The sequence below is a fragment of the Coturnix japonica genome, chromosome 13 (genome assembly GCF_054131305.1).
Source record: "Coturnix japonica strain WE chromosome 13, WE-NBRP24, whole genome shotgun sequence".
Classification (NCBI taxonomy): Eukaryota; Metazoa; Chordata; class Aves; order Galliformes; family Phasianidae; genus Coturnix; species Coturnix japonica.
The window spans coordinates 3,727,686-3,750,427 of NC_140675.1; the positions used below are offsets into that span (position 1 = coordinate 3,727,686).

The 22,742-nt window shown below is 45.0% G+C and overlaps 1 protein-coding gene across 5 annotated transcripts; it reads right to left on the reverse strand.

The window, feature by feature from the left end:
* Positions 1-540: 540 nt before the first annotated feature.
* On the reverse strand, positions 541-21,810 carry LOC146758608 (uncharacterized). Of its 5 annotated transcripts, XM_085514592.1 has the most exons (6): positions 21,385-21,511; positions 20,064-20,103; positions 19,685-19,831; positions 18,861-19,397; positions 3,343-3,469; positions 541-2,416 (listed from the first exon to the last, which is right to left on the reverse strand). In XM_085514592.1, the coding sequence occupies exons 4-6, from the start codon at positions 18,904-18,906 to the stop codon at positions 1,888-1,890; spliced, it is 702 nt and encodes a 233-aa protein (XP_085370718.1). In that variant the 5' UTR covers positions 18,907-19,397; positions 19,685-19,831; positions 20,064-20,103; positions 21,385-21,511; the 3' UTR covers positions 541-1,887. The 5 variants fall into 5 exon arrangements, with proteins under 5 accessions (XP_085370718.1, XP_085370720.1, XP_085370719.1 ...); XM_085514594.1 differs by lacking the exons at positions 20,064-20,103; positions 21,385-21,511 and adding an exon at positions 21,676-21,810; XM_085514593.1 differs by lacking the exon at positions 20,064-20,103.
* Positions 21,811-22,742: the final 932 nt, after the last annotated feature.

Genomic DNA, 22,742 nt, shown 5'->3' on the forward strand with positions numbered 1-22,742 from the left:
TGTTTTAGTCTGACACATCTCCCAATGGGGTGCTGTCAGAGGCAGATCTGTTTTACCTTAAGAAAAAGGCTCGCTGGTTTCAGACAGACATGCCAAGGACAATCTTCCATATGTGAGACATCATTACTGGGGACCATGCAGTGTGGGCAGTAGCCGTGCTGATGCATGGGACTGAGAACATTTAGTACAGAAAGCTCACGTACAGAAAGAGTTGCACGTACATTTCAGGGACCAGAAAAAGGTTCAAACCCACTCCGTGTGATATTCCCTAAAAATCAATATACTCACATATTCTCTGAAATAGCATCTCTCCTTTGTGGTCTTAATGAACCCAAATTATGTCATGTTAAACCATGACAGAAAGGGGAAGTAGGAAGTTCAAAACGCTGCTGTACATGGCTGACTTGTGTTTACCTTTCTTCCCCCAGCTGCAGGACAAAGGCATATCCATTGCTTGCAGTGGTTGATTGAAATGGGGGCTGACTGTGACATTACAGATGATGCTGGAGAGACTCCAAAGGACGTAGCCAAGAGGTAGCAGTACATGCCACAGCTCTTTTGTTCAACATTTATTTTACTATTTAAATATCAAGTCAGCTTTGTTGTAATTACTCCTGATTTTTGGTGATGAAGCAAGAACTAATCAAGCCCTTGAACTACACTGATAAGCAAAGCCACATCGTAGCTGTAAAAGTCTGAACGTTTATTTTTTACTTATTTATTTTGAGCAAGGTCAGGCATGAAAGATGAAAACTATTGGATCTGCAAAAGGAAAATTGCGAGCCTGTGTGCTCCAGCTGTACAGAGCAAATGGGAGCTAGAGAAGGCTGGTTGATTTTTATTTGATAAAAGTAATGTAGTTGCTGATGAGATTCAGTTAAGAAATCCTACAAAGCAAAACATGTTTCTGAAGTGGGAGTCGCTGTAATAAGATTTCAGTGAGGCAGAGCGCTGTGGAAAGGAGATTGCTGCTCATGGTTTGTGCACTAATGCTTCCTCAGATCCTGAAACACTGTCCTCTGGACAGGAACACAAAGTGTTTTAGAGTTTCTATCTCATGTGGGGGGCATGGCTGTGTGCTTATAGGTTACAGGGTTATATCAGTGTAGGTTAACTGTTCTCTGTGCAGATTTGCCCAGCTAGCAGCTGTGGAACTTTTGACCCAAAGAACTGGAGATGGTAACTCTAGTGATGAAGAACTGGATGCAAGCAACATAGCATTTTTTGAAAGACATGGTGTGGAAGGGAGTACAGATAGCAAAGAAGTCTTAATCCTGGATAAAGAAGAGAAAAAGAATGCACGCAGTAAGCACTGTCTTTCTTCACTCCTTATTCCAACAGGCAGAAGAATTAGTTCTGTTTTCTAAGTAAGTCAACCTATCTGCACCTGCTTTGCTGTCAGTGGGTTTGATAATTAAGATGACATGAGACCAGTTGTTGAATTCAGCCACTGCACACAGCAATGCTGTAATACAGGCCTCCACTAACTCTATTTCCAGCCTGGGACAAAAGGGGGGAGAATAAACCCATTCTGAAGGAGAGTTCTGATGCAAAAGAGTGATCCTGCAATATGCGTGGTAGCTACTATGACCTGTGGCAGCTGGGGAATGGGGGGACAACTCCTAAAGTCCCCAGTCCAGTCTGAACTGGGCATCAGCTACCCAGCAAGATGAACAGCCAGCAGCCAGTCACCATGGAAGCATTCAAGGACCATTTCACTCCCTTTTCTAAATACAGAGAATTCATATTCTCTGTCCGGGACAAACTGATAACCTCTCAGTTCAGAATGTAGCAAAGGCTGCAGCTCACTTCAGTGTCCCAAGCTGAAAGCTGTTAACATACTCACTCCAGAATTTCCTTGCACCACACCTCACAATCTTAGCGAGATCAAGCAGCAGGGCTGCCATCCATCCCACTAACCGGAGGCAGAGCAGCAGGGCTGCCATCTATCCCACTAACCGGAGGCAGAGCAGCAGGGCTGCCATCCATCCCACTAACCGGAGGCAGAGCAGCAGGGCTGCCATCCATCCCACTAACCGGAGGCAGAGCAGCAGGGCTGCCATCTATCCCACTAACCGGAGGCAGAGCAGCAGGGCTGCCATCCATCCCACTAACCGGAGGCAGAGCAGCAGGGCTGCCATCCATCCCACTAACCGGAGGCAGAGCAGCAGGGCTGCCATCCATCCCACTAACCGGAGGCAGAGCAGCAGGGCTGCCATCCATCCCACTAACCAGAGGCAAAGCAGCAGGGCTGCCATCCATCCCACTAACCGGAGGCAGAGCAGCAGGGCTGTGGGCTCTATCCCGGCTCTCCCTGAGGCGGCCGATCTCGGCTCGGCAGCCATCCAGCTGGCTCTCCAGGTTTTCCCTCCTGACTCGCTCGGATTCCAGCTGAGCCTCCAGCTCCCTCACGGTCCTGCAAAACACAAAGGGGACAAACAGCATCAAGAACAGCCAGCCGTGCCCAGTCCGCTCCAAGAGTGTTTTAAGGAGCAGGCTAGTGAGAGCAGAAAACAGCTCAAATGCAGCGTACTCCTGGCTCGGGACCCTTTGTAAAAGCTCCTGCGTCGACTGCTTTGACTACCATAGAGTCAGCTGTGCTCGACTCTTCTGACCGCGAGATGGAGACGTCTCCCTGCGCAGCGAACCAGCGCCGGGCTCCGGATGGGACGAAACCCAGCTCCGCCCCCAGCAGCAGCTGGCTCCTGTGCACACTTTCCGAAGTGATTTGGAACAATCAAATGAGAGACTGCATGACACTTCTAAAAGGAAGCTGAAGCACTGGCTGAGCCAGTTGCACAGGTCACATCAGTCACATTCACAGTGGCTATTAAATTAACTATTAAATTCCCGAAACTGCTTAGCTGAGACCTAATTCTGATCTATACCTATATATAACAGCAACTGACCACCTGAGAACCACTACTTCAGTTTCAGAAGGTCCTAGGGATGGACCTAGAGATGATGCTCTCTGGCCTCCACTAATTGCACATCACTTGTGACATGGGTTTGAGGAGGCCCAAGCACGTTAAGGACATGTTCATCTACAGTGACTAAGAACAGCACATAGCCAAATGTTTGACAGGCAGAGGTAGAGTTAGGGATGTCTTCTTGTGCAGGCTGTCATCCTGCACAAGCACAAGAAGAATGGAGCCATCAGTCATTTGTGTTGTACTGCAGTGTTGATCCTCATGGCAGGAGCCCACAAATGGCCTGAAGTCCTTTTCATTTAAGCCTGGCTAAATTCACTAAGTGAAAAAGGCAGAATGGCCAAAGCAATCTGAGTGTAAAGTACCCTTAAAAAATGCACTAAAATGGAACACATTATAATGTTGGCCTTACTTCTTAAACTCCTTTTCCTCTTTTTTCATCTTCCTCTCCTCCTCAGTTATTCCTCCCAGCTGTCTGTAGTTGCTGTAGGAAATTTCCAGAAGTTGCTGAAGTTCCTGAATCCTGCGATAGGCCCTTACTGTAAGACAGGATTCAACAGGTAAGTAAAATGCATGGAAATAGCTGAAGACATTCATGCTGATGTTCAGCATGACAAAGAGTCACACAAAGAGCAGTAACCACGCTCAGCAGATGCTGAGATACACCTGCACAGTACACTGCGCTCAGAAAAAAAGAGCATTCAACTGTGGTTTCACTGCAGGGATTATAACAGTCTAACAGTCAGAATGTCCTGTGCCACAATTCTCTAGAATTTCCTGAAGGGAGGATGTAGTGAGCTGGGGGTTGGCCTCATCTCAGTGCTTACACTGAGCAAGTGCAAAAAGGGAAAAGCAAGACTGAAAGTGAAAAGCAAGACTGAAGGGGAAAAGCAGCAGTGAAACGGAAAAGCAAGACTAAAAGGGAAAAGCAGCATTGAAAAAGAAAAGAAAGACTAAAATGGAAAAGCAGCAGTGACAGGGAAAAGCAAGAATAAAAAGGGAAAAGCAGCAGTGAAAGGGAAAAGCAAGAATAAAAAGGGAAAAGCAGCAGTAAAAGGGAAAAGCAGCAGTGAAAGGGAAAATCAGCAGTGAAAGAGGAAAGGAAGACTAAATGGTAAAAGGAGCAGTGAAAGGGAAAAGCAAGACTAAAAGGGAAAAGCAGCAGTGAAAGGGAAAAGCAAGACTAAAAGGGAAAATCAGCAGTGAAAGGGAAAATAAGTAGTGAAAGAGAAAATCAGCAGTGAAATGGAAAACCAGCAGTGAATGGAAAAGCAGCAGTGAAAGGGAAAAGCAGCAGTGAAAGAAAAAAGCAGCAGACAAAGGGAAAAGCGGCAGTTACAGGGAAAAGAAAGACTGAAAGGGAAAAGCAAGACTAAAATGGAAAAGCAAGACTAAAATGGAAAAGCAAGACTAAAATGGAAAAGCAAGACCAAAAGTGAAAAGCAAGAATAAAAGGGAAAAGCAAGAATAAAAGGGAAAAGCAAGACTAAAAGAAAAAAGCAAGACTAAAAGGGAAAAGCAAGACTAAAAGGGGAAAGCAGCAGAGAAAGGGAAAAGCAGCAGTGAAAGGGAAAAGCAAGACTAAAGGGAAAAGCAAGACTGAAGGGGAAAAGCAGCAGTGAAACGGACAAGAAGCAGTGAAAGGGAAAAGCAAGACTAAAAGGGAAAATCAGCAGTGAAAGGGAAAAGCAGCAGAGAAAGGGAAAAGCATCAGTGAAATGGAAAAGCAAGACTGAAATGGAAAAGCAGCAGTGAAACGGAAAAGCAAGACTAAAAGGGAAAGGCAGCAGTGAAAGGGAAATACAGCAGTGAAAGGGAAAAGCAGCAGTGAAAGGGAAAAGCAAGACTGATAGGGAAAAGCAAGACTAAAAGGGAAAAGCAGCAGTGAAAGTGAAAAGATTGACTAAAAGGGAAAAGCAGCAGTGAAATGGAAAAGCAAGACTAAAAGAGAAAGGCAAGACTAAAAGGGGAAAGCAAGAATAAAAGGGAAAATCAAGACTAAAAAGAAAAAGCAGCAGTGAAAGGGAAAAGAAGCAGTGAAAAGGAAAAGCAGCAGTGAATGTGAAAAGCAGCAGTGAAAGGGAAAAGCAAGACGAAAAGGGAAAGGAAAAATTAAAAGGGAAAGGCAAGACTATAAGGGAAAAGCAGCAGTGAAAAGGAAAAGCAGCAGCGAAAGGGAAAAGCAGCAGCGAAAGGGAAAAGCAGCAGCGAAAGGGAAAAGCAGCAGCGAAAGGGAAGAGCAGCAGTGAAAGGGAAAAGCAAGACTAAAAGAGAAAGGCAAGACTAAAAGGGAAAAGCAAGTATAAAAGTGAAAAGCAAGAATAAAAGGGAAAAGCAAGACTAAAAGAAAAAAGCAAGTCTAAAAGGGAAAAGCAAGACTAAAAGGGAAAAGCAAGACTAAAAGGGAAAAGCAGCAGTGAAAGGGAAAAGCAGCAGTGAAAGGGAAAAGCAGCAGTGAAAGGGAAAAGCAGCAGTGAAAGGGAAAAGCAGCAGTGAAAGGGAAAAGCAGAAGGGAAAGGGAAAAGCAGCATTGAAAGGGAAAGGCTAGACTAAAAGGGAAAGGCAAGATTAAAAGGGAAAGGCAAGGCTAAAAGGGAAAGGCAAGACTAAAAGGGAAAGGCAAGACTAAAAGGGAAAGGCAAGAACAAAAGGGAAAAGCAGCAGTGAAAGGGAAAAGCAGCAGTGAAAAGGAAAAGAAGCAGTGGAAGGGAAAAGCAGAAGGTAAAGGTAAAAGCAGCAGTGAAAGGGAAAAGCAGCAGTGAAAGGGAAAAGCAGCAGTGAAAGGGAAAAGCAGCAGTGAAAGGGAAAAGCAGCAGTGAAAGGGTAAAGCAGTAGTGAAAGGGAAAACCAGCACAGAAAGGGAAAATCAAGACTAAAAGGGAAAAGCAAGATTAAAAGGGAAAAGCAGCAGTGAAAGGGAAAATCAGCAGTGAAAGGGAAAAGCATCAGAAAGGGAAATGGAAAAGCAGCAGTGAATGGGAAAAGCAAGACTAAAAGGGAAAGGCAAGACTAAAAGGGAAAGGCAAGAGTAAAAGGGAAAGGCAAGACTAAAAGGGAAAAGCAAGACTAAAAGGGAAAAGCAAGAATAAAAGGGAAAAGCAGCAGTGAAAGAGAAAAGCAGCAGTGAAAGTGAAAAGCAGCAGTGAAAAGAAAAAGAAGCAGTGAAAGGGAAAAGCAGCAATGAAAGGAAAAAGCAACAGTGAAAGGGACAAGCAAGACTAAAAGAAAAAAGAAGCAGTGAAAGGGAAAAGCAGCAATGAAAGGGAAAAGCAGCAGTGAAAGGGAAAAGCAGCAGTGAAAGGGAAGAGCATCAGTGAATGGGAAGAACAGCAGTGAAAGGGAAGGGCAGCAGGGAAAGGGAAGGGCAGCAGGGAAAGGGAAGAGCAGCAGGGAAAGGGAAGAGCAGCAGGGAAAGGGAAGAGCAGCAGGGAAAGGGAAGAGAAGCAGGGAAAGGGAAGAGAAGCAGGGAAAGGGAAGAGCAGCAGGGAAAGGGAAGAGCAGCAGGGAAAGGGAAGAGCAGCAGTGAAAGTGAAAAGCAGCAGTGAAAGGGAAAAGCAGCAGGGAAAGGAAAAAGCAAGACTAAAAGGGAAAAGCAGCAATGGAAGGGAAAATCAGCAGTGAAAGGGAAGAGCAGCAGTGAAAGGGAAGAGCAGCAGTGAAAGGGAAAAGGAAGACTAAAAGGGAAAAGGAAGATTAAAAGTGAAAAGGAAGACTAAAAGGTAAAATCAGCAAGGAAAGGGAAAAGCAGCAGCGAAAGGGAAAAGCAGCAGCGAAAGGGAAAAGCAGCAGCGAAAGGGAAAAGCAGCAGCGAAAGGGAAAAGCAGCAGCGAAAGGGAAGAGCAGCAGTGAAAGGGAAAAGCAAGACTAAAAGAGAAAGGCAAGACTAAAAGGGAAAAGCAAGTATAAAAGTGAAAAGCAAGAATAAAAGGGAAAAGCAAGACTAAAAGAAAAAAGCAAGTCTAAAAGGGAAAAGCAAGACTAAAATAGAAAAGCAAGACTAAAAGGGAAAAGCAAGACTAAAAGGGAAAAGCAGCAGTGAAAGGGAAAAGCAGCAGTGAAAGGGAAAAGCAGCAGTGAAAGGGAAAAGCAGCAGTGAAATGGAAAAGCAGCAGTGAAAGGGAAAAGCAGGACTAAAAGGGAAAAGCAAGACTAAAAGGGAAAAGCAAGACTAAAGGAAAAGCAAGACTAAAAGGGAAAAGCACGACTAAAAGAGAAAAGCAAGACTATTAGGGAAAAGCAAGAATCAAAGGGAAAAGCAAGACTAAAAGGGAAAAGCAATACCAAAAGGGAAAAGCAGCAGTGAAAGGGAAAAGCAGCAGTGAAAGGGAAAAGCAGGAGTAAAAGGGAAAAGCAAGACTAAAAGGGAAAAGCAGCAGTGAAAGGCAAAAGCAGCAGTGAAACAGAAAAGCAGCAGTGAAAGGGAAAAAAGACTAAAAGGTAAAAGCAGCGGTGAAAGGGAAAAGCAAGACTAAAATGGAAAAGCAGCAGTGAAAGGGAAAAGCAGCAGTGAAAGGTAAAAGCAGCAGTAAAAAGAAAGGCAATACTAAAAGGGAAATCAGCAGTGAAAGGGAAAAGCAGGAGTAAAAGGGAAAAGCAAGACTAAAAGGGAAAAGCGACACTAAAAGGGAAAAGCAACAATAAATGAGAAAGGCAAGACTATTAGGGAAAACCAAGAATAAAAGGGAAAAGCAAGACTAAAAGGGAAAAGCAAGAGTAAAAGTGAAAAGCAGCAGTGAAAGGGAAAAGCAGCAGTGAAAGGGAAAAGCAAGACTAAAAGGTAAAAGCAGCAGTGAAAGGGAAAAGCAAGACTAAAAGGTAAAAGCAGCAGTGAAAGGGAAAAGCAGCAGTGAAAGGGAAAAGCAAGACTAAAAGGTAAAAGCAGCAGTGAAAGGGAAAAGCAGCAGTGAAAGGGAAAAGCAGCAGTGAAATGGAAAATCAGCAGTGAAAGGGAAAAGCAGCAGTGATAGGGAAAAGCAAGACAAAAAGGGAAAATCAGCAGTGATTGGGAAAAGCAAGACTAAAAGGTTAAAGCAGCAGTGAAAGGGAAAAGCAGCAGTGAAAGGGAAAAGCAAGATTAAAAGGGAAAAGCAGCAGTGAAATGGAAAAGCAGCAGTGAAAGGGAAAAGCAGCAGTGAAAGGGAAAAGCAGCAGTGAAAGGGAAAAGCAAAACTAAAAGAAAAAGGCAAGACTATAAGGGAAAAGCAAGACTAAAAGGGAAAAGCAAGAATAAAAGGGAAAATCAAGACTAAAAAGAAAAAGCAGCAGTGAAAGGGAAAAGCAGCAGTGAAAGGGAAAAGCAGCAGTGAAATGGAAAAGCAGCAGTGAAAGGGAAAAGCAGCAGTGAAAGGGAAAAGCAGCAGTGAAAGGGAAAAGCAGCAGTGAAAGGGAAAAGCAGCAGTGAAAGGGAAAAGCAGCAGTGAAAGGGAAAAGCAGCAGTGAAAGGGAAAAGTAGAAGGGAAAGGGAAAAGCAGCAGTGAAAGGGAAAAGCAGCAGTGAAAGGGAAAAGCAGCAGTGATAGGGAAAAGCAAGACAAAAAGGGAAAATCAGCAGTGATTGGGAAAAGCAAGACTAAAAGGTTAAAGCAGCAGTGAAAGGGAAAAGCAGCAGTGAAAGGGAAAAGCAAGATTAAAAGGGAAAAGCAGCAGTGAAATGGAAAAGCAGCAGTGAAAGGGAAAAGCAGCAGTGAAAGGGAAAAGCAGCAGTGAAAGGGAAAAGCAAAACTAAAAGAAAAAGGCAAGACTATAAGGGAAAAGCAAGACTAAAAGGGAAAAGCAAGAATAAAAGGGAAAATCAAGACTAAAAAGAAAAAGCAGCAGTGAAAGGGAAAAGCAGCAGTGAAAGGGAAAAGCAGCAGTGAAAGGGAAAAGCAGCAGTGAAAGGGAAAAGCAGCAGTGAAAGGGAAAAGCAGCAGTGAAAGGGAAAAGCAGCAGTGAAAGGGAAAAGCAGCAGTGAAAGGGAAAAGCAGCAGTGAAAGGGAAAAGCAGCAGTGAAAGGGAAAAGTAGAAGGGAAAGGGAAAAGCAGCAGTGAAAGGGAAAAGCAGCAGTGAAAGGGAAAAGCAGCAGTGAAAGGGATAAGCAGCAGTGAAAGGGAAAAGCAAGACTAAAAGGGAAAGGCAAGACTAAAAGGGAAAGCCAAAACTAAAGGGGAAAAGCAAGACTAAAAGGTAAAAGCAGCAGTGAAAAGGAAAAGCAGCAGTGAAAGGGAAAAGCAGCAGTGAAGGGTAAATGCAAGAGTAAAAGAAAAAAGCAGCAGTGAAAGGGAAAAGCAGCAGTGAAAGGGAAAAGCAAGACTAAAAAGGAAAAGCAAGACGAAAAGGGAAAATCAAGAATAAAAGGGAAAAGCAGCAGTGAAACGGAAAAGAAGCAGTGAAAGGAAAAACAGAATTGAAAAGGAAAAGCAGCAGTGAAAGGGAAATGCAGCAGTGAAAGGGAAAAGCAGAAGGGAAAGGGAAAAGCAGCATTGAAAGGGAAAGGCTAGACTAAAAGGGAAAGGCAAGATTAAAAGGGAAAGGCAAGACTAAAAGGGAAAGGCAAGACTAAAAGGGAAAGGCAAGAACAAAAGGGAAAAGCAGCAGTGAAAGGGAAAAGCAGCAGTGAAAAGGAAAAGAAGCAGTGGAAGGGAAAAGCAGCAGTGAAAGGGAAAACCAGGACAGAAAGGGAAAATCAAGACTAAAAGGGAAAAGCAAGATTAAAAGGGAAAAGCAAGACTAAAAGGGAAAAGCAGCAGTGAAAGGGAAAATCAGCAGTGAAAGGGAAAAGCATCAGAAGGGAAATGGAAAAGCAGCAGTGAATGGGAAAAGCAAGACTAAAAGGGAAAGGCAAGACTAAAAGGGAAAGGCAAGAGTAAAAGGGAAAGGCAAGACTAAAAGGGAAAAGCAAGACTAAAAGGGAAAAGCAAGAATAAAAGGGAAAAGCAGCAGTGAAAGAGAAAAGCAGCAGTGAAAGTGAAAAGCAGCAGTGAAAAGGAAAAGAAGCAGTGAAAGGGAAAAGCAGCAATGAAAGGAAAAAGCAACAGTGAAAGGGACAAGCAAGACTAAAAGAAAAAAGAGGCAGTGAAAGGGAAAAGCAGCAATGAAAGGGAAAAGCAGCAGTGAAAGGGAAAAGCAGCAGTGAAAGGGAAGAGCATCAGTGAATGGGAAGAACAGCAGTGAAAGGGAAGGGCAGCAGTGAAAGGGAAGGGCAGCAGGGAAAGGGAAGAGCAGCAGGGAAAGGGAAGAGCAGCAGGGAAAGGGAAGAGCAGCAGGGAAAGGGAAGAGCAGCAGGGAAAGGGAAGAGCAGCAGGGAAATGGAAAAGGAAGACTAAAAGGGAAAAGCAAGATTAAAAGTGAAAAGGAAGACTAAAAGGTAAAATCAGCAAGGAAAGGGAAAAGCAGCTTTGAAAGGGAAAAGCAGCAGTGAAAAGGAAAAACAGCAGTGAAAGGGAAAAGCAAGACTGAAAGGGAAAAGCAGCAGTGAAAGGGAAAAGCAAGACTGAAAGGGAAAAGCAGCAGTGAAAGGGAAAGCAGGATTGAAAGGGAAAATCAGCAGGGAAAGGGAAAAGCAGCATGAAAGGGAAAAGGAAGACTAAAAATGAAAAGTAGCACTAAAAGGGAAAAGCAAGACTAAAAGGGGAAAAGCAAGACTAAGAAGGAAAAGCAGGAGTGAAAGGGGAAAGCAGCAGTGAAAGGGAAAAGCAAGACTAAAAGGGAAAAGCAGCATTGAAAGGGAAAAGCGAGACTAAAAGGGAAAAGCAGCAGAGAAAGGGAAAAGCAGCAGTGAAAGGGAAGAGCAGCAGTGAAAGGGAAGAGCAGCAGGAAAAAGGAAAAGCAGCAGGGAAAAGGAAAAGCAGCAGGGAAGGGGAAAAGCAGCAGGGAAGGGGAAAAGCAGCAGGGAAGGGGAAAAGCAGCAGGGAAGGGGAAAAGCAGCAGTGAAAGGGAAAAGCAGCAATGGAAGGAAAAAGCAAGACTAAAAGGGAAAAGCAAGACTAAAAGGGAAAGGCGAGACTAAAAGGGAAAAGCAGCAATGGAAGGGAAAATCAGCAGTGAAAGGGAAGAGCAGCCCTGAAAGGGAAAAGCAGTAGTGAAACGGAAAAGCAGCAGGGAAACGGAAAAGCAGCATGAAAGGGAAAAGGAAGACTAAAAGGGAAAAGCAAGATTAAAAGTGAAAAGGAAGACTAAAAGGGAAAAACAAGATTAAAAGTGAAAAGGAAGACCAAAAGGGAAAATCAGCAAGGAAAGGGAAAAGCAGCAGTGAAAAGGAAAAAGAGCAGTGAAAGGGAAAAGCAAGACTGAAAGGGAAAAGCAGCAGTGAAAGGGAAAAGCAGCGGTGAAAGGGAAAATCAGCAGTGAAAGGGAAAATCAGCAGTGAAAGGGAAAATCAGCAGTGAAAGGGAAGAGCAGCAGTGAACGAGAAGAGCAGCAGTGAACGGGAAGAGCAGCAGTTACAGGGAAAAGCAGCATGAAAGGGAAAAGGAAGACTAAAAGGTTAAAGCAAGATTAAAAGTGAAAAGGAAGACTAAAAGGGAAAATCAGCAAGGAAAGGGAAAAGCGGCAGTGAAAGGGAAAAGCAGCAGTGAAAAGGAAAAGCAGCGGTGAAAACGAAAAGCAGCAGTGAAAGGGAAAAGCAAGACTAAAAGGGAAAAGCAGCATTGAAAGGGAAAAGCAAGACTAAAAGGCGAAAGCGAGACTAAAAGGGAAAAGCAGCAGTGAAAGGGAAATGCAGCAGTGAAAGGGAAGAGCAGCAGGAAAAAGGAAAAGCAGCATGAAAGGGAAAAGGAAAAGCAGCAGGGAAAAGGAAAAGCAGCAGGGAAAGGGAAAAGCAGCAGGGAAAGGGAAAAGCAGCAGGGAAAGGGAAAAGCAACAGTGAAAGGGACAAGCAAGACTAAAAGAAAAAAGAGGCAGTGAAAGGGAAAAGCAGCAATGAAAGGGAAAAGCAGCAGTGAAAGGGAAAAGCAGCAGTGAAAGGGAAGAGCATCAGTGAATGGGAAGAACAGCAGTGAAAGGGAAGGGCAGCAGTGAAAGGGAAGGGCAGCAGGGAAAGGGAAGAGCAGCAGGGAAAGGGAAGAGCAGCAGGGAAAGGGAAGAGCAGCAGGGAAAGGGAAGAGCAGCAGGGAAAGGGAAGAGCAGCAGGGAAATGGAAAAGGAAGACTAAAAGGGAAAAGCAAGATTAAAAGTGAAAAGGAAGACTAAAAGGTAAAATCAGCAAGGAAAGGGAAAAGCAGCTTTGAAAGGGAAAAGCAGCAGTGAAAAGGAAAAACAGCAGTGAAAGGGAAAAGCAAGACTGAAAGGGAAAAGCAGCAGTGAAAGGGAAAAGCAAGACTGAAAGGGAAAAGCAGCAGTGAAAGGGAAAGCAGGATTGAAAGGGAAAATCAGCAGGGAAAGGGAAAAGCAGCATGAAAGGGAAAAGGAAGACTAAAAATGAAAAGTAGCACTAAAAGGGAAAAGCAAGACTAAAAGGGGAAAAGCAAGACTAAGAAGGAAAAGCAGGAGTGAAAGGGGAAAGCAGCAGTGAAAGGGAAAAGCAAGACTAAAAGGGAAAAGCAGCATTGAAAGGGAAAAGCGAGACTAAAAGGGAAAAGCAGCAGAGAAAGGGAAAAGCAGCAGTGAAAGGGAAGAGCAGCAGTGAAAGGGAAGAGCAGCAGGAAAAAGGAAAAGCAGCAGGGAAAAGGAAAAGCAGCAGGGAAGGGGAAAAGCAGCAGGGAAGGGGAAAAGCAGCAGGGAAGGGGAAAAGCAGCAGGGAAGGGGAAAAGCAGCAGTGAAAGGGAAAAGCAGCAATGGAAGGAAAAAGCAAGACTAAAAGGGAAAAGCAAGACTAAAAGGGAAAGGCGAGACTAAAAGGGAAAAGCAGCAATGGAAGGGAAAATCAGCAGTGAAAGGGAAGAGCAGCCCTGAAAGGGAAAAGCAGTAGTGAAACGGAAAAGCAGCAGGGAAACGGAAAAGCAGCATGAAAGGGAAAAGGAAGACTAAAAGGGAAAAGCAAGATTAAAAGTGAAAAGGAAGACTAAAAGGGAAAAACAAGATTAAAAGTGAAAAGGAAGACCAAAAGGGAAAATCAGCAAGGAAAGGGAAAAGCAGCAGTGAAAAGGAAAAAGAGCAGTGAAAGGGAAAAGCAAGACTGAAAGGGAAAAGCAGCAGTGAAAGGGAAAAGCAGCGGTGAAAGGGAAAATCAGCAGTGAAAGGGAAAATCAGCAGTGAAAGGGAAAATCAGCAGTGAAAGGGAAGAGCAGCAGTGAACGAGAAGAGCAGCAGTGAACGGGAAGAGCAGCAGTTACAGGGAAAAGCAGCATGAAAGGGAAAAGGAAGACTAAAAGGTTAAAGCAAGATTAAAAGTGAAAAGGAAGACTAAAAGGGAAAATCAGCAAGGAAAGGGAAAAGCGGCAGTGAAAGGGAAAAGCAGCAGTGAAAAGGAAAAGCAGCGGTGAAAACGAAAAGCAGCAGTGAAAGGGAAAAGCAAGACTAAAAGGGAAAAGCAGCATTGAAAGGGAAAAGCAAGACTAAAAGGCGAAAGCGAGACTAAAAGGGAAAAGCAGCAGTGAAAGGGAAATGCAGCAGTGAAAGGGAAGAGCAGCAGGAAAAAGGAAAAGCAGCATGAAAGGGAAAAGGAAAAGCAGCAGGGAAAAGGAAAAGCAGCAGTGAAAGGGAAAAGCAGCAGTGAAAGGGAAAAGTAGAAGGGAAAGGGAAAAGCAGCAGTGAAAGGGAAAAGCAGCAGTGAAAGGGAAAAGCAGCAGTGAAAGGGATAAGCAGCAGTGAAAGGGAAAAGCAAGACTAAAAGGGAAAGGCAAGACTAAAAGGGAAAGCCAAAACTAAAGGGGAAAAGCAAGACTAAAAGGTAAAAGCAGCAGTGAAAAGGAAAAGCAGCAGTGAAAGGGAAAAGCAGCAGTGAAGGGTAAATGCAAGAGTAAAAGAAAAAAGCAGCAGTGAAAGGGAAAAGCAGCAGTGAAAGGGAAAAGCAAGACTAAAAAGGAAAAGCAAGACGAAAAGGGAAAATCAAGAATAAAAGGGAAAAGCAGCAGTGAAACGGAAAAGAAGCAGTGAAAGGAAAAACAGAATTGAAAAGGAAAAGCAGCAGTGAAAGGGAAATGCAGCAGTGAAAGGGAAAAGCAGAAGGGAAAGGGAAAAGCAGCATTGAAAGGGAAAGGCTAGACTAAAAGGGAAAGGCAAGATTAAAAGGGAAAGGCAAGACTAAAAGGGAAAGGCAAGACTAAAAGGGAAAGGCAAGAACAAAAGGGAAAAGCAGCAGTGAAAGGGAAAAGCAGCAGTGAAAAGGAAAAGAAGCAGTGGAAGGGAAAAGCAGCAGTGAAAGGGAAAACCAGGACAGAAAGGGAAAATCAAGACTAAAAGGGAAAAGCAAGATTAAAAGGGAAAAGCAAGACTAAAAGGGAAAAGCAGCAGTGAAAGGGAAAATCAGCAGTGAAAGGGAAAAGCATCAGAAGGGAAATGGAAAAGCAGCAGTGAATGGGAAAAGCAAGACTAAAAGGGAAAGGCAAGACTAAAAGGGAAAGGCAAGAGTAAAAGGGAAAGGCAAGACTAAAAGGGAAAAGCAAGACTAAAAGGGAAAAGCAAGAATAAAAGGGAAAAGCAGCAGTGAAAGAGAAAAGCAGCAGTGAAAGTGAAAAGCAGCAGTGAAAAGGAAAAGAAGCAGTGAAAGGGAAAAGCAGCAATGAAAGGAAAAAGCAACAGTGAAAGGGACAAGCAAGACTAAAAGAAAAAAGAGGCAGTGAAAGGGAAAAGCAGCAATGAAAGGGAAAAGCAGCAGTGAAAGGGAAAAGCAGCAGTGAAAGGGAAGAGCATCAGTGAATGGGAAGAACAGCAGTGAAAGGGAAGGGCAGCAGTGAAAGGGAAGGGCAGCAGGGAAAGGGAAGAGCAGCAGGGAAAGGGAAGAGCAGCAGGGAAAGGGAAGAGCAGCAGGGAAAGGGAAGAGCAGCAGGGAAAGGGAAGAGCAGCAGGGAAATGGAAAAGGAAGACTAAAAGGGAAAAGCAAGATTAAAAGTGAAAAGGAAGACTAAAAGGTAAAATCAGCAAGGAAAGGGAAAAGCAGCTTTGAAAGGGAAAAGCAGCAGTGAAAAGGAAAAACAGCAGTGAAAGGGAAAAGCAAGACTGAAAGGGAAAAGCAGCAGTGAAAGGGAAAAGCAAGACTGAAAGGGAAAAGCAGCAGTGAAAGGGAAAGCAGGATTGAAAGGGAAAATCAGCAGGGAAAGGGAAAAGCAGCATGAAAGGGAAAAGGAAGACTAAAAATGAAAAGTAGCACTAAAAGGGAAAAGCAAGACTAAAAGGGGAAAAGCAAGACTAAGAAGGAAAAGCAGGAGTGAAAGGGGAAAGCAGCAGTGAAAGGGAAAAGCAAGACTAAAAGGGAAAAGCAGCATTGAAAGGGAAAAGCGAGACTAAAAGGGAAAAGCAGCAGAGAAAGGGAAAAGCAGCAGTGAAAGGGAAGAGCAGCAGTGAAAGGGAAGAGCAGCAGGAAAAAGGAAAAGCAGCAGGGAAAAGGAAAAGCAGCAGGGAAGGGGAAAAGCAGCAGGGAAGGGGAAAAGCAGCAGGGAAGGGGAAAAGCAGCAGGGAAGGGGAAAAGCAGCAGTGAAAGGGAAAAGCAGCAATGGAAGGAAAAAGCAAGACTAAAAGGGAAAAGCAAGACTAAAAGGGAAAGGCGAGACTAAAAGGGAAAAGCAGCAATGGAAGGGAAAATCAGCAGTGAAAGGGAAGAGCAGCCCTGAAAGGGAAAAGCAGTAGTGAAACGGAAAAGCAGCAGGGAAACGGAAAAGCAGCATGAAAGGGAAAAGGAAGACTAAAAGGGAAAAGCAAGATTAAAAGTGAAAAGGAAGACTAAAAGGGAAAAACAAGATTAAAAGTGAAAAGGAAGACCAAAAGGGAAAATCAGCAAGGAAAGGGAAAAGCAGCAGTGAAAAGGAAAAAGAGCAGTGAAAGGGAAAAGCAAGACTGAAAGGGAAAAGCAGCAGTGAAAGGGAAAAGCAGCGGTGAAAGGGAAAATCAGCAGTGAAAGGGAAAATCAGCAGTGAAAGGGAAAATCAGCAGTGAAAGGGAAGAGCAGCAGTGAACGAGAAGAGCAGCAGTGAACGGGAAGAGCAGCAGTTACAGGGAAAAGCAGCATGAAAGGGAAAAGGAAGACTAAAAGGTTAAAGCAAGATTAAAAGTGAAAAGGAAGACTAAAAGGGAAAATCAGCAAGGAAAGGGAAAAGCGGCAGTGAAAGGGAAAAGCAGCAGTGAAAAGGAAAAGCAGCGGTGAAAACGAAAAGCAGCAGTGAAAGGGAAAAGCAAGACTAAAAGGGAAAAGCAGCATTGAAAGGGAAAAGCAAGACTAAAAGGCGAAAGCGAGACTAAAAGGGAAAAGCAGCAGTGAAAGGGAAATGCAGCAGTGAAAGGGAAGAGCAGCAGGAAAAAGGAAAAGCAGCATGAAAGGGAAAAGGAAAAGCAGCAGGGAAAAGGAAAAGCAGCAGGGAAAGGGAAAAGCAGCAGGGAAAGGGAAAAGCAGCAGGGAAAGGGAAAAGCAACAGTGAAAGGGACAAGCAAGACTAAAAGAAAAAAGAGGCAGTGAAAGGGAAAAGCAGCAATGAAAGGGAAAAGCAGCAGTGAAAGGGAAAAGCAGCAGTGAAAGGGAAGAGCATCAGTGAATGGGAAGAACAGCAGTGAAAGGGAAGGGCAGCAGTGAAAGGGAAGGGCAGCAGGGAAAGGGAAGAGCAGCAGGGAAAGGGAAGAGCAGCAGGGAAAGGGAAGAGCAGCAGGGAAAGGGAAGAGCAGCAGGGAAAGGGAAGAGCAGCAGGGAAAGGGAAGAGCAGCAGGGAAAGGGAAAAGGAAGACTAAAAGGGAAAAGCAAGATTAAAAGTGAAAAGGAAGACTAAAAGGTAAAATCAGCAAGGAAAGGGAAAAGCAGCTTTGAAAGGGAAAAGCAGCAGTGAAAAGGAAAAACAGCAGTGAAAGGGAAAAGCAAGACTGAAAGGGAAAAGCAGCAGTGAAAGGGAAAAGCAAGACTGAAAGGGAAAAGCAGCAGTGAAAGGGAAAGCAGGATTGAAAGGGAAAATCAGCAGGGAAAGGGAAAAGCAGCATGAAAGGGAAAAGGAAGACTAAAAATGAAAAGTAGCACTAAAAGGGAAAAGCAAGACTAAAAGGGGAAAAGCAAGACTAAGAAGGAAAAGCAGGAGTGAAAGGGGAAAGCAGCAGTGAAAGGGAAAAGCAAGACTAAAAGGGAAAAGCAGCATTGAAAGGGAAAAGCGAGACTAAAAGGGAAAAGCAGCAGAGAAAGGGAAAAGCAGCAGTGAAAGGGAAGAGCAGCAGTGAAAGGGAAGAGCAGCAGGAAAAAGGAAAAGCAGCAGGGAAAAGGAAAAGCAGCAGGGAAGGGGAAAAGCAGCAGGGAAGGGGAAAAGCAGCAGGGAAGGGGAAAAGCAGCAGGGAAGGGGAAAAGCAGCAGTGAAAGGGAAAAGCAGCAATGGAAGGAAAAAGCAAGACTAAAAGGGAAAAGCAAGACTAAAAGGGAAAGGCGAGACTAAAAGGGAAAAGCAGCAATGGAAGGGAAAATCAGCAGTGAAAGGGAAGAGCAGCCCTGAAAGGGAAAAGCAGTAGTGAAACGGAAAAGCAGCAGGGAAACGGAAAAGCAGCATGAAAGGGAAAAGGAAGACTAAAAGGGAAAAGCAAGATTAAAAGTGAAAAGGAAGACTAAAAGGGAAAAACAAGATTAAAAGTGAAAAGGAAGACCAAAAGGGAAAATCAGCAAGGAAAGGGAAAAGCAGCAGTGAAAAGGAAAAAGAGCAGTGAAAGGGAAAAGCAAGACTGAAAGGGAAAAGCAGCAGTGAAAGGGAAAAGCAGCGGTGAAAGGGAAAATCAGCAGTGAAAGGGAAAATCAGCAGTGAAAGGGAAAATCAGCAGTGAAAGGGAAGAGCAGCAGTGAACGAGAAGAGCAGCAGTGAACGGGAAGAGCAGCAGTTACAGGGAAAAGCAGCATGAAAGGGAAAAGGAAGACTAAAAGGTTAAAGCAAGATTAAAAGTGAAAAGGAAGACTAAAAGGGAAAATCAGCAAGGAAAGGGAAAAGCGGCAGTGAAAGGGAAAAGCAGCAGTGAAAAGGAAAAGCAGCGGTGAAAACGAAAAGCAGCAGTGAAAGGGAAAAGCAAGACTAAAAGGGAAAAGCAGCATTGAAAGGGAAAAGCAAGACTAAAAGGCGAAAGCGAGACTAAAAGGGAAAAGCAGCAGTGAAAGGGAAATGCAGCAGTGAAAGGGAAGAGCAGCAGGAAAAAGGAAAAGCAGCATGAAAGGGAAAAGGAAAAGCAGCAGGGAAAAGGAAAAGCAGCAGGGAAAGGGAAAAGCAGCAGGGAAAGGGAAAAGCAGCAGGGAAAGGGAAAAGCAGCAGGGAAAGGGAAAAGCAGCAGGGAAGGGAAAAGGAGCAGGGAAAGGGAAAAGCAGCAGGGAAAGGGAAAAGCAGCAGGGAAAGGGAAATGCAGCAATGGAAGGAAAAAGCAAGACTAAAAGGGAAAGGCAAGACTAAAAGGGAAAGGCAAGACTAAGGGAAAAGCAAGACTAAAAGGGAAAAGCAGCAGTGAAAGGGAAAAGCGGCAGTGAAAGGGAAAAGGAGCACAGAAAATGCAGCACTGAAAGGGAGAAGGAGCCGTGAAAGTGAGAAGCAGAACTGATAAAGAAAATGAGCCCTGAAATGGAAAAGGAGCCGTGAGAGGGAAAAGGAGAACTGATAAAGAAAAGCAGCCCTGAAAGGGAAAAGCAGCCTTGAAAGGGAAAAGGAGCCCCGAAAGGGAAAGGAACAGCATAAAGTAACACTGATAGGGAAAAGGAGTACATAAAGGGCAAAGGCAATACTGAAAGAGAAAAGGAGCCCTGAAAGGGAAAAGCATCAAAGCAAGGGAAAAGAAGCACTGAAAGGTAAAAGGAACAAGCACAGGGAGCAGGCAGGTAGGCACAGCAATCAAAATTATATCATTCATGACATAAGAAACTCACTTTTGCCTGGTGGCAACGACAGTCCATTCCCATCCTGTCCCTCCATGTAATGAACATTGCATTTGGCCTTCTAACAGCCTCCTGGATGAATCTACCAAAAGCAAGGAAGCACCCTGCCCTTACTCTGAAGAGAGAAAGAAAGCAAAGTTCATGGAAACAGGCACACAAGGCTCGCAACAAGACACGGTGCTCCAGATCATGACAGAGATAGGGCTACCACAGTGCCAGAACATGATTTACCACTAAAGGAAACATCTGGGGGCACATTCACAACTTCAGCACAAGCTGTAACGGCTCAGCATGTTTAGCTTTATCGTTCAGCTGGAGAACGAGATACTCCGAAGTATCAGTCAGCAAGCACTCGGATGAGCCTGCCCTCTGGTTTTAACGATGACAGACATCATTACTGCCACCTCTGACACCTTACCAGGAGATGCTTCCATTTATTAGCTTGGTTTTGATTCCTTCCATCAGCAGCTGCTCCTAAACTGACTTCTATTCATACAGTGATACCATCAACTTCCAGCACGAGCTGACCTGCAAGACAGAGAAGAGAAAGAAGGATGGCAACAAACACTGACATAGCACAATCTAATATTCTTGAACAGCCACAAAAGAGACAAAACAGGAGATAAGTGCATCTGCAGCAACACCCCAGTTCATAAAGAAACGCAACTCCAGCCTGGCCTCAGCAGCCCTTATATATTTCTTACACATTTGATTAAGCCAACTGCAGTTTGAACCAGGAGAATTCACAATCTCTTGCAAATGAGCAATACAAAGAAATATAAAAAAAAAAAAAAAAGGAAAACACACAAACACACCTCCCTGACATGACATCTTGCCTCCTGAGCAGGTCACAGTGTCCCTCACTCAGATGTAGAGCAGGGAGGAAGATGAGACCCCATGTGTTCCTTGCTGCGCACTCCCATCTAAAAGGTCCATATGCTCCTTGGGAAGCACAATGCCACCTGAGGAAAAGAGAAAGCAAGAACAGGACATGCAGGCGGCTATCACCCAGCAGAAGGCCAGATCCTTCCATCTGTTATCCGCTCCTCTTTTTAGTCCTAATAGGGCCCCGAGGATACAGAAATAGCAGTGCTTAGCAGAAGGACTCGGAGAAGGACCGGTAGAAACTGTCAGGAGGACAACTGGCATCGTGTGGACACAAACAGGCTGTTGGTGCAAGGAAGGAAACAGCACCTGAGCATTTCACCAGACAGGTTCCATCCTCTCTGTCTTCCTGCAAAGATACAAGGATAAAAACTTCATTTCCTCTGAGCAACAATTGGAAACAAGACCAGAAAATTATTCATTCAAAGGCACTTTTAGGAGATGTATAACAGAGTCCTTCCCAGTTACACGAGCTTACGCTGTGGCCTTTGGAGAAACAAGCTGCCTTTGTGGTCCTGAGGACTCCTTTTTGTCATCTGTTGGGCACAGCTAGAGAGCTTTTCTTGTACAAACCTATGCCCTGTGTACCTTTCTCCATCCCAAAACCTAGAGTTGCGGTGCAGACACTGGAGGCTGACCAGAGCAGTAAAAGAACAGAAGAGGGGAAAAGCAGATACAGGTAAGACACCTAAAAGAAAGGAAAAGAGCAGAAGAGAAGGAAGGATACGGTTAAGAACAAAGGACAGAAGATGGAAAGTGCTATAGAGGATTGGACTGGACATGAGCAGATCAGAGCTACACCAAGGTGTGGCTTCTCCCTGTGTCCCTATCCACCACTGGCAACATCCCCCAATGACAGGGATGATGCTGCTCCAGCAGCTGATGGGGTTGTGGTCTGGGGTTACGTTCTATGCAGAGCCTCCACAACCTGCTACAGACCTCCAGTTCCCTGCCACTTCTTTTTTTTCCAGGTGTCTGCACACAAGGAACAGGTGTTCTCTATGCCCTGCATACTGGTAATTAGTGTGGGCAATTACTGTGTGGGAATTGGGGGAGGGAAATTCAGGGGTGGGATAGTGAGGAGGAATTGGAGGGGGCTGGGAAATTGTTTGGGTGGGATTGTAGAGATCAGATACAACTGCTAGGATGGGGGATATTTGGTTGGAAATACTGTCATTTCTATTACTCGTTGCTTTGTATAAGTTATTAAATGCTTTATGTTCCCTCTGCTACATCTCTGCTTGCAGTCATTTGTGCAGTGACAAAGGTCCTCAGCTCTACATGCCCACCTCCAGGGCAGGATGGAGCACCACAGATGGCAGTGTTCCACAGCTGCCACCAGCAGCCCCAGCTCGTCCCTCCACACCTGAGGTGTGAGTGGCTGTGAGAGGAATGTCTCTGTGGAAGTGCAGCTCATTCCTCCCCTCTGATGGGGGCAGAAGGCATCTGCATTTCCCTCATGGCTCTTATTTCCTGCGTTACTGTGGGAAATGAGCTGAGCCACTGTGGCTCTCTACTATGGCAAGCTCTGCAGCTCTGCCACTGTCTTTATACTCAGCTGTTCCTGTGTGTAATGCTCCACACTTGGACCCTGCAGAGCCCAAAGGCCTCCTTGGCTGCTGTTACTCACCTGGACATTGAGGGTGCTGTGTCTCCAGTCTGTACCTGCTTCCAGGTGTCACTTGCAAGACACTGCGAGTCCACCTGGTTGGAACTGCAGTCAACAAACACAAATGTGAAAGAAATAAGAAAGGATTCTTTCATTTCACAGGCTTTCATCTCCATTGAAAGATGTTCTGCTGTGCAGCACAGCTGGGAGCATTTCATATGTGCAAAAAAGGGGGATAGGCCCTGGCTGTGCCGGGCCCCCTTCCGGCCCAAGCCCCAAAGCAGCCCCGACTGTGCTGGGTTCCCCTCTCACCTGGGCCCTGCAGTGGCCTCAGCTGTGCCTGGTCCCCCTCTGCTCTGGGCCCTGAGCTGGCCCCAGCTGTGCCTGGTCCTCCTCCATCCTGGGCCCCAAGGCCCTGCCTCTGCCTGCTCCCCCTCTGCTCTGGGCCCTGAGCTGGCCCTAACTGTGCCAGGCCCCCCTCTGGCACAGGCCCTGCCTCAAGCCCCGCCCCCTGTGGGCAGCAGTGCTAGTGCCTGTTGGTTTTGCTCTCTTCCCTCTTCTTTCCCTGTTCTCTTCACAAATGCTTTCAGATCCCCCAGGATGACGTGCACTGACACTGCTGCCTTCTTCCTGCACAAACTTTCTGGGCAGCTCAGCTTTTTCTACAGAGCAGCATGCCTTTGGAAGTGCTTGGAGGATGTAAACTAACAGCAAGAGAACACTGAGCTCTTCTGGGTCTTCCTAGGCATGGCAAAGAGACAGGAGAGTGTGCTCAGCCTCGAGTGGTTGCTTGTATGCAGAAATCACAGTTGTCAACATCTGTGCTGTTTTGCTGTAGGCAGTAGTGTGTGACAAGAAGCCTACAATTACCAATTTAGTGAACGTAATTAATTGTAACAGTTCCCCTTTCTTCTTCCCTTGACACTTGGGTTATGGAGTTCTCCTATGCTATGTGCCGGTGTAATACCTCTGAGCCACAGCACTGTTGCGTTTACCAAAGCTCATGGCAACAGGCTTTGGCCAACCTCAGAGCTACGTAGATGATGATAAGATATCCAATGATAGGAGGGAAAATGAACAAGCTCCAAGGTAAGTGTTGTTTTTTCCTTCTAGTCAGCATGCCATCGCTAAATCTTCCATGCTATGACTTTTATCGTGACAGTGATGATCCCTTAACTTCACACCTTTAGCACTGCACTTTCTATGGCTGTACGATTGTATCAGACCTCAGGGAAGTCACGTGGAAGAGACAAGCCTTTGAAATTAAGCTTGATTCGCTTTGCCCCTCATACACCTGATCGCTGCATCCCTTACTTGGCAAATGGTCTTTCTGCGGGGTGTAGATGAGGAAAGGGGAGGAGGAAAATAAAGCAGCTGCT

Coding starts and splice junctions, on each gene's coding strand:
- LOC146758608 (XM_085514594.1), bottom strand. CDS start 18,906: ATGGAGGGACAGGATGGGAATGGACTGTCGTTGCCACCAGGCAAAA. Junction 3,470..18,860: donor GTCGTTGCCACCAGGCAAAA/GTGAGTTTCTTA, acceptor CCTGTCTTACAG/TAAGGGCCTATCGCAGGATT. Junction 2,417..3,342: donor GAGGAAAAGGAGTTTAAGAA/GTAAGGCCAACA, acceptor TGTGTTTTGCAG/GACCGTGAGGGAGCTGGAGG.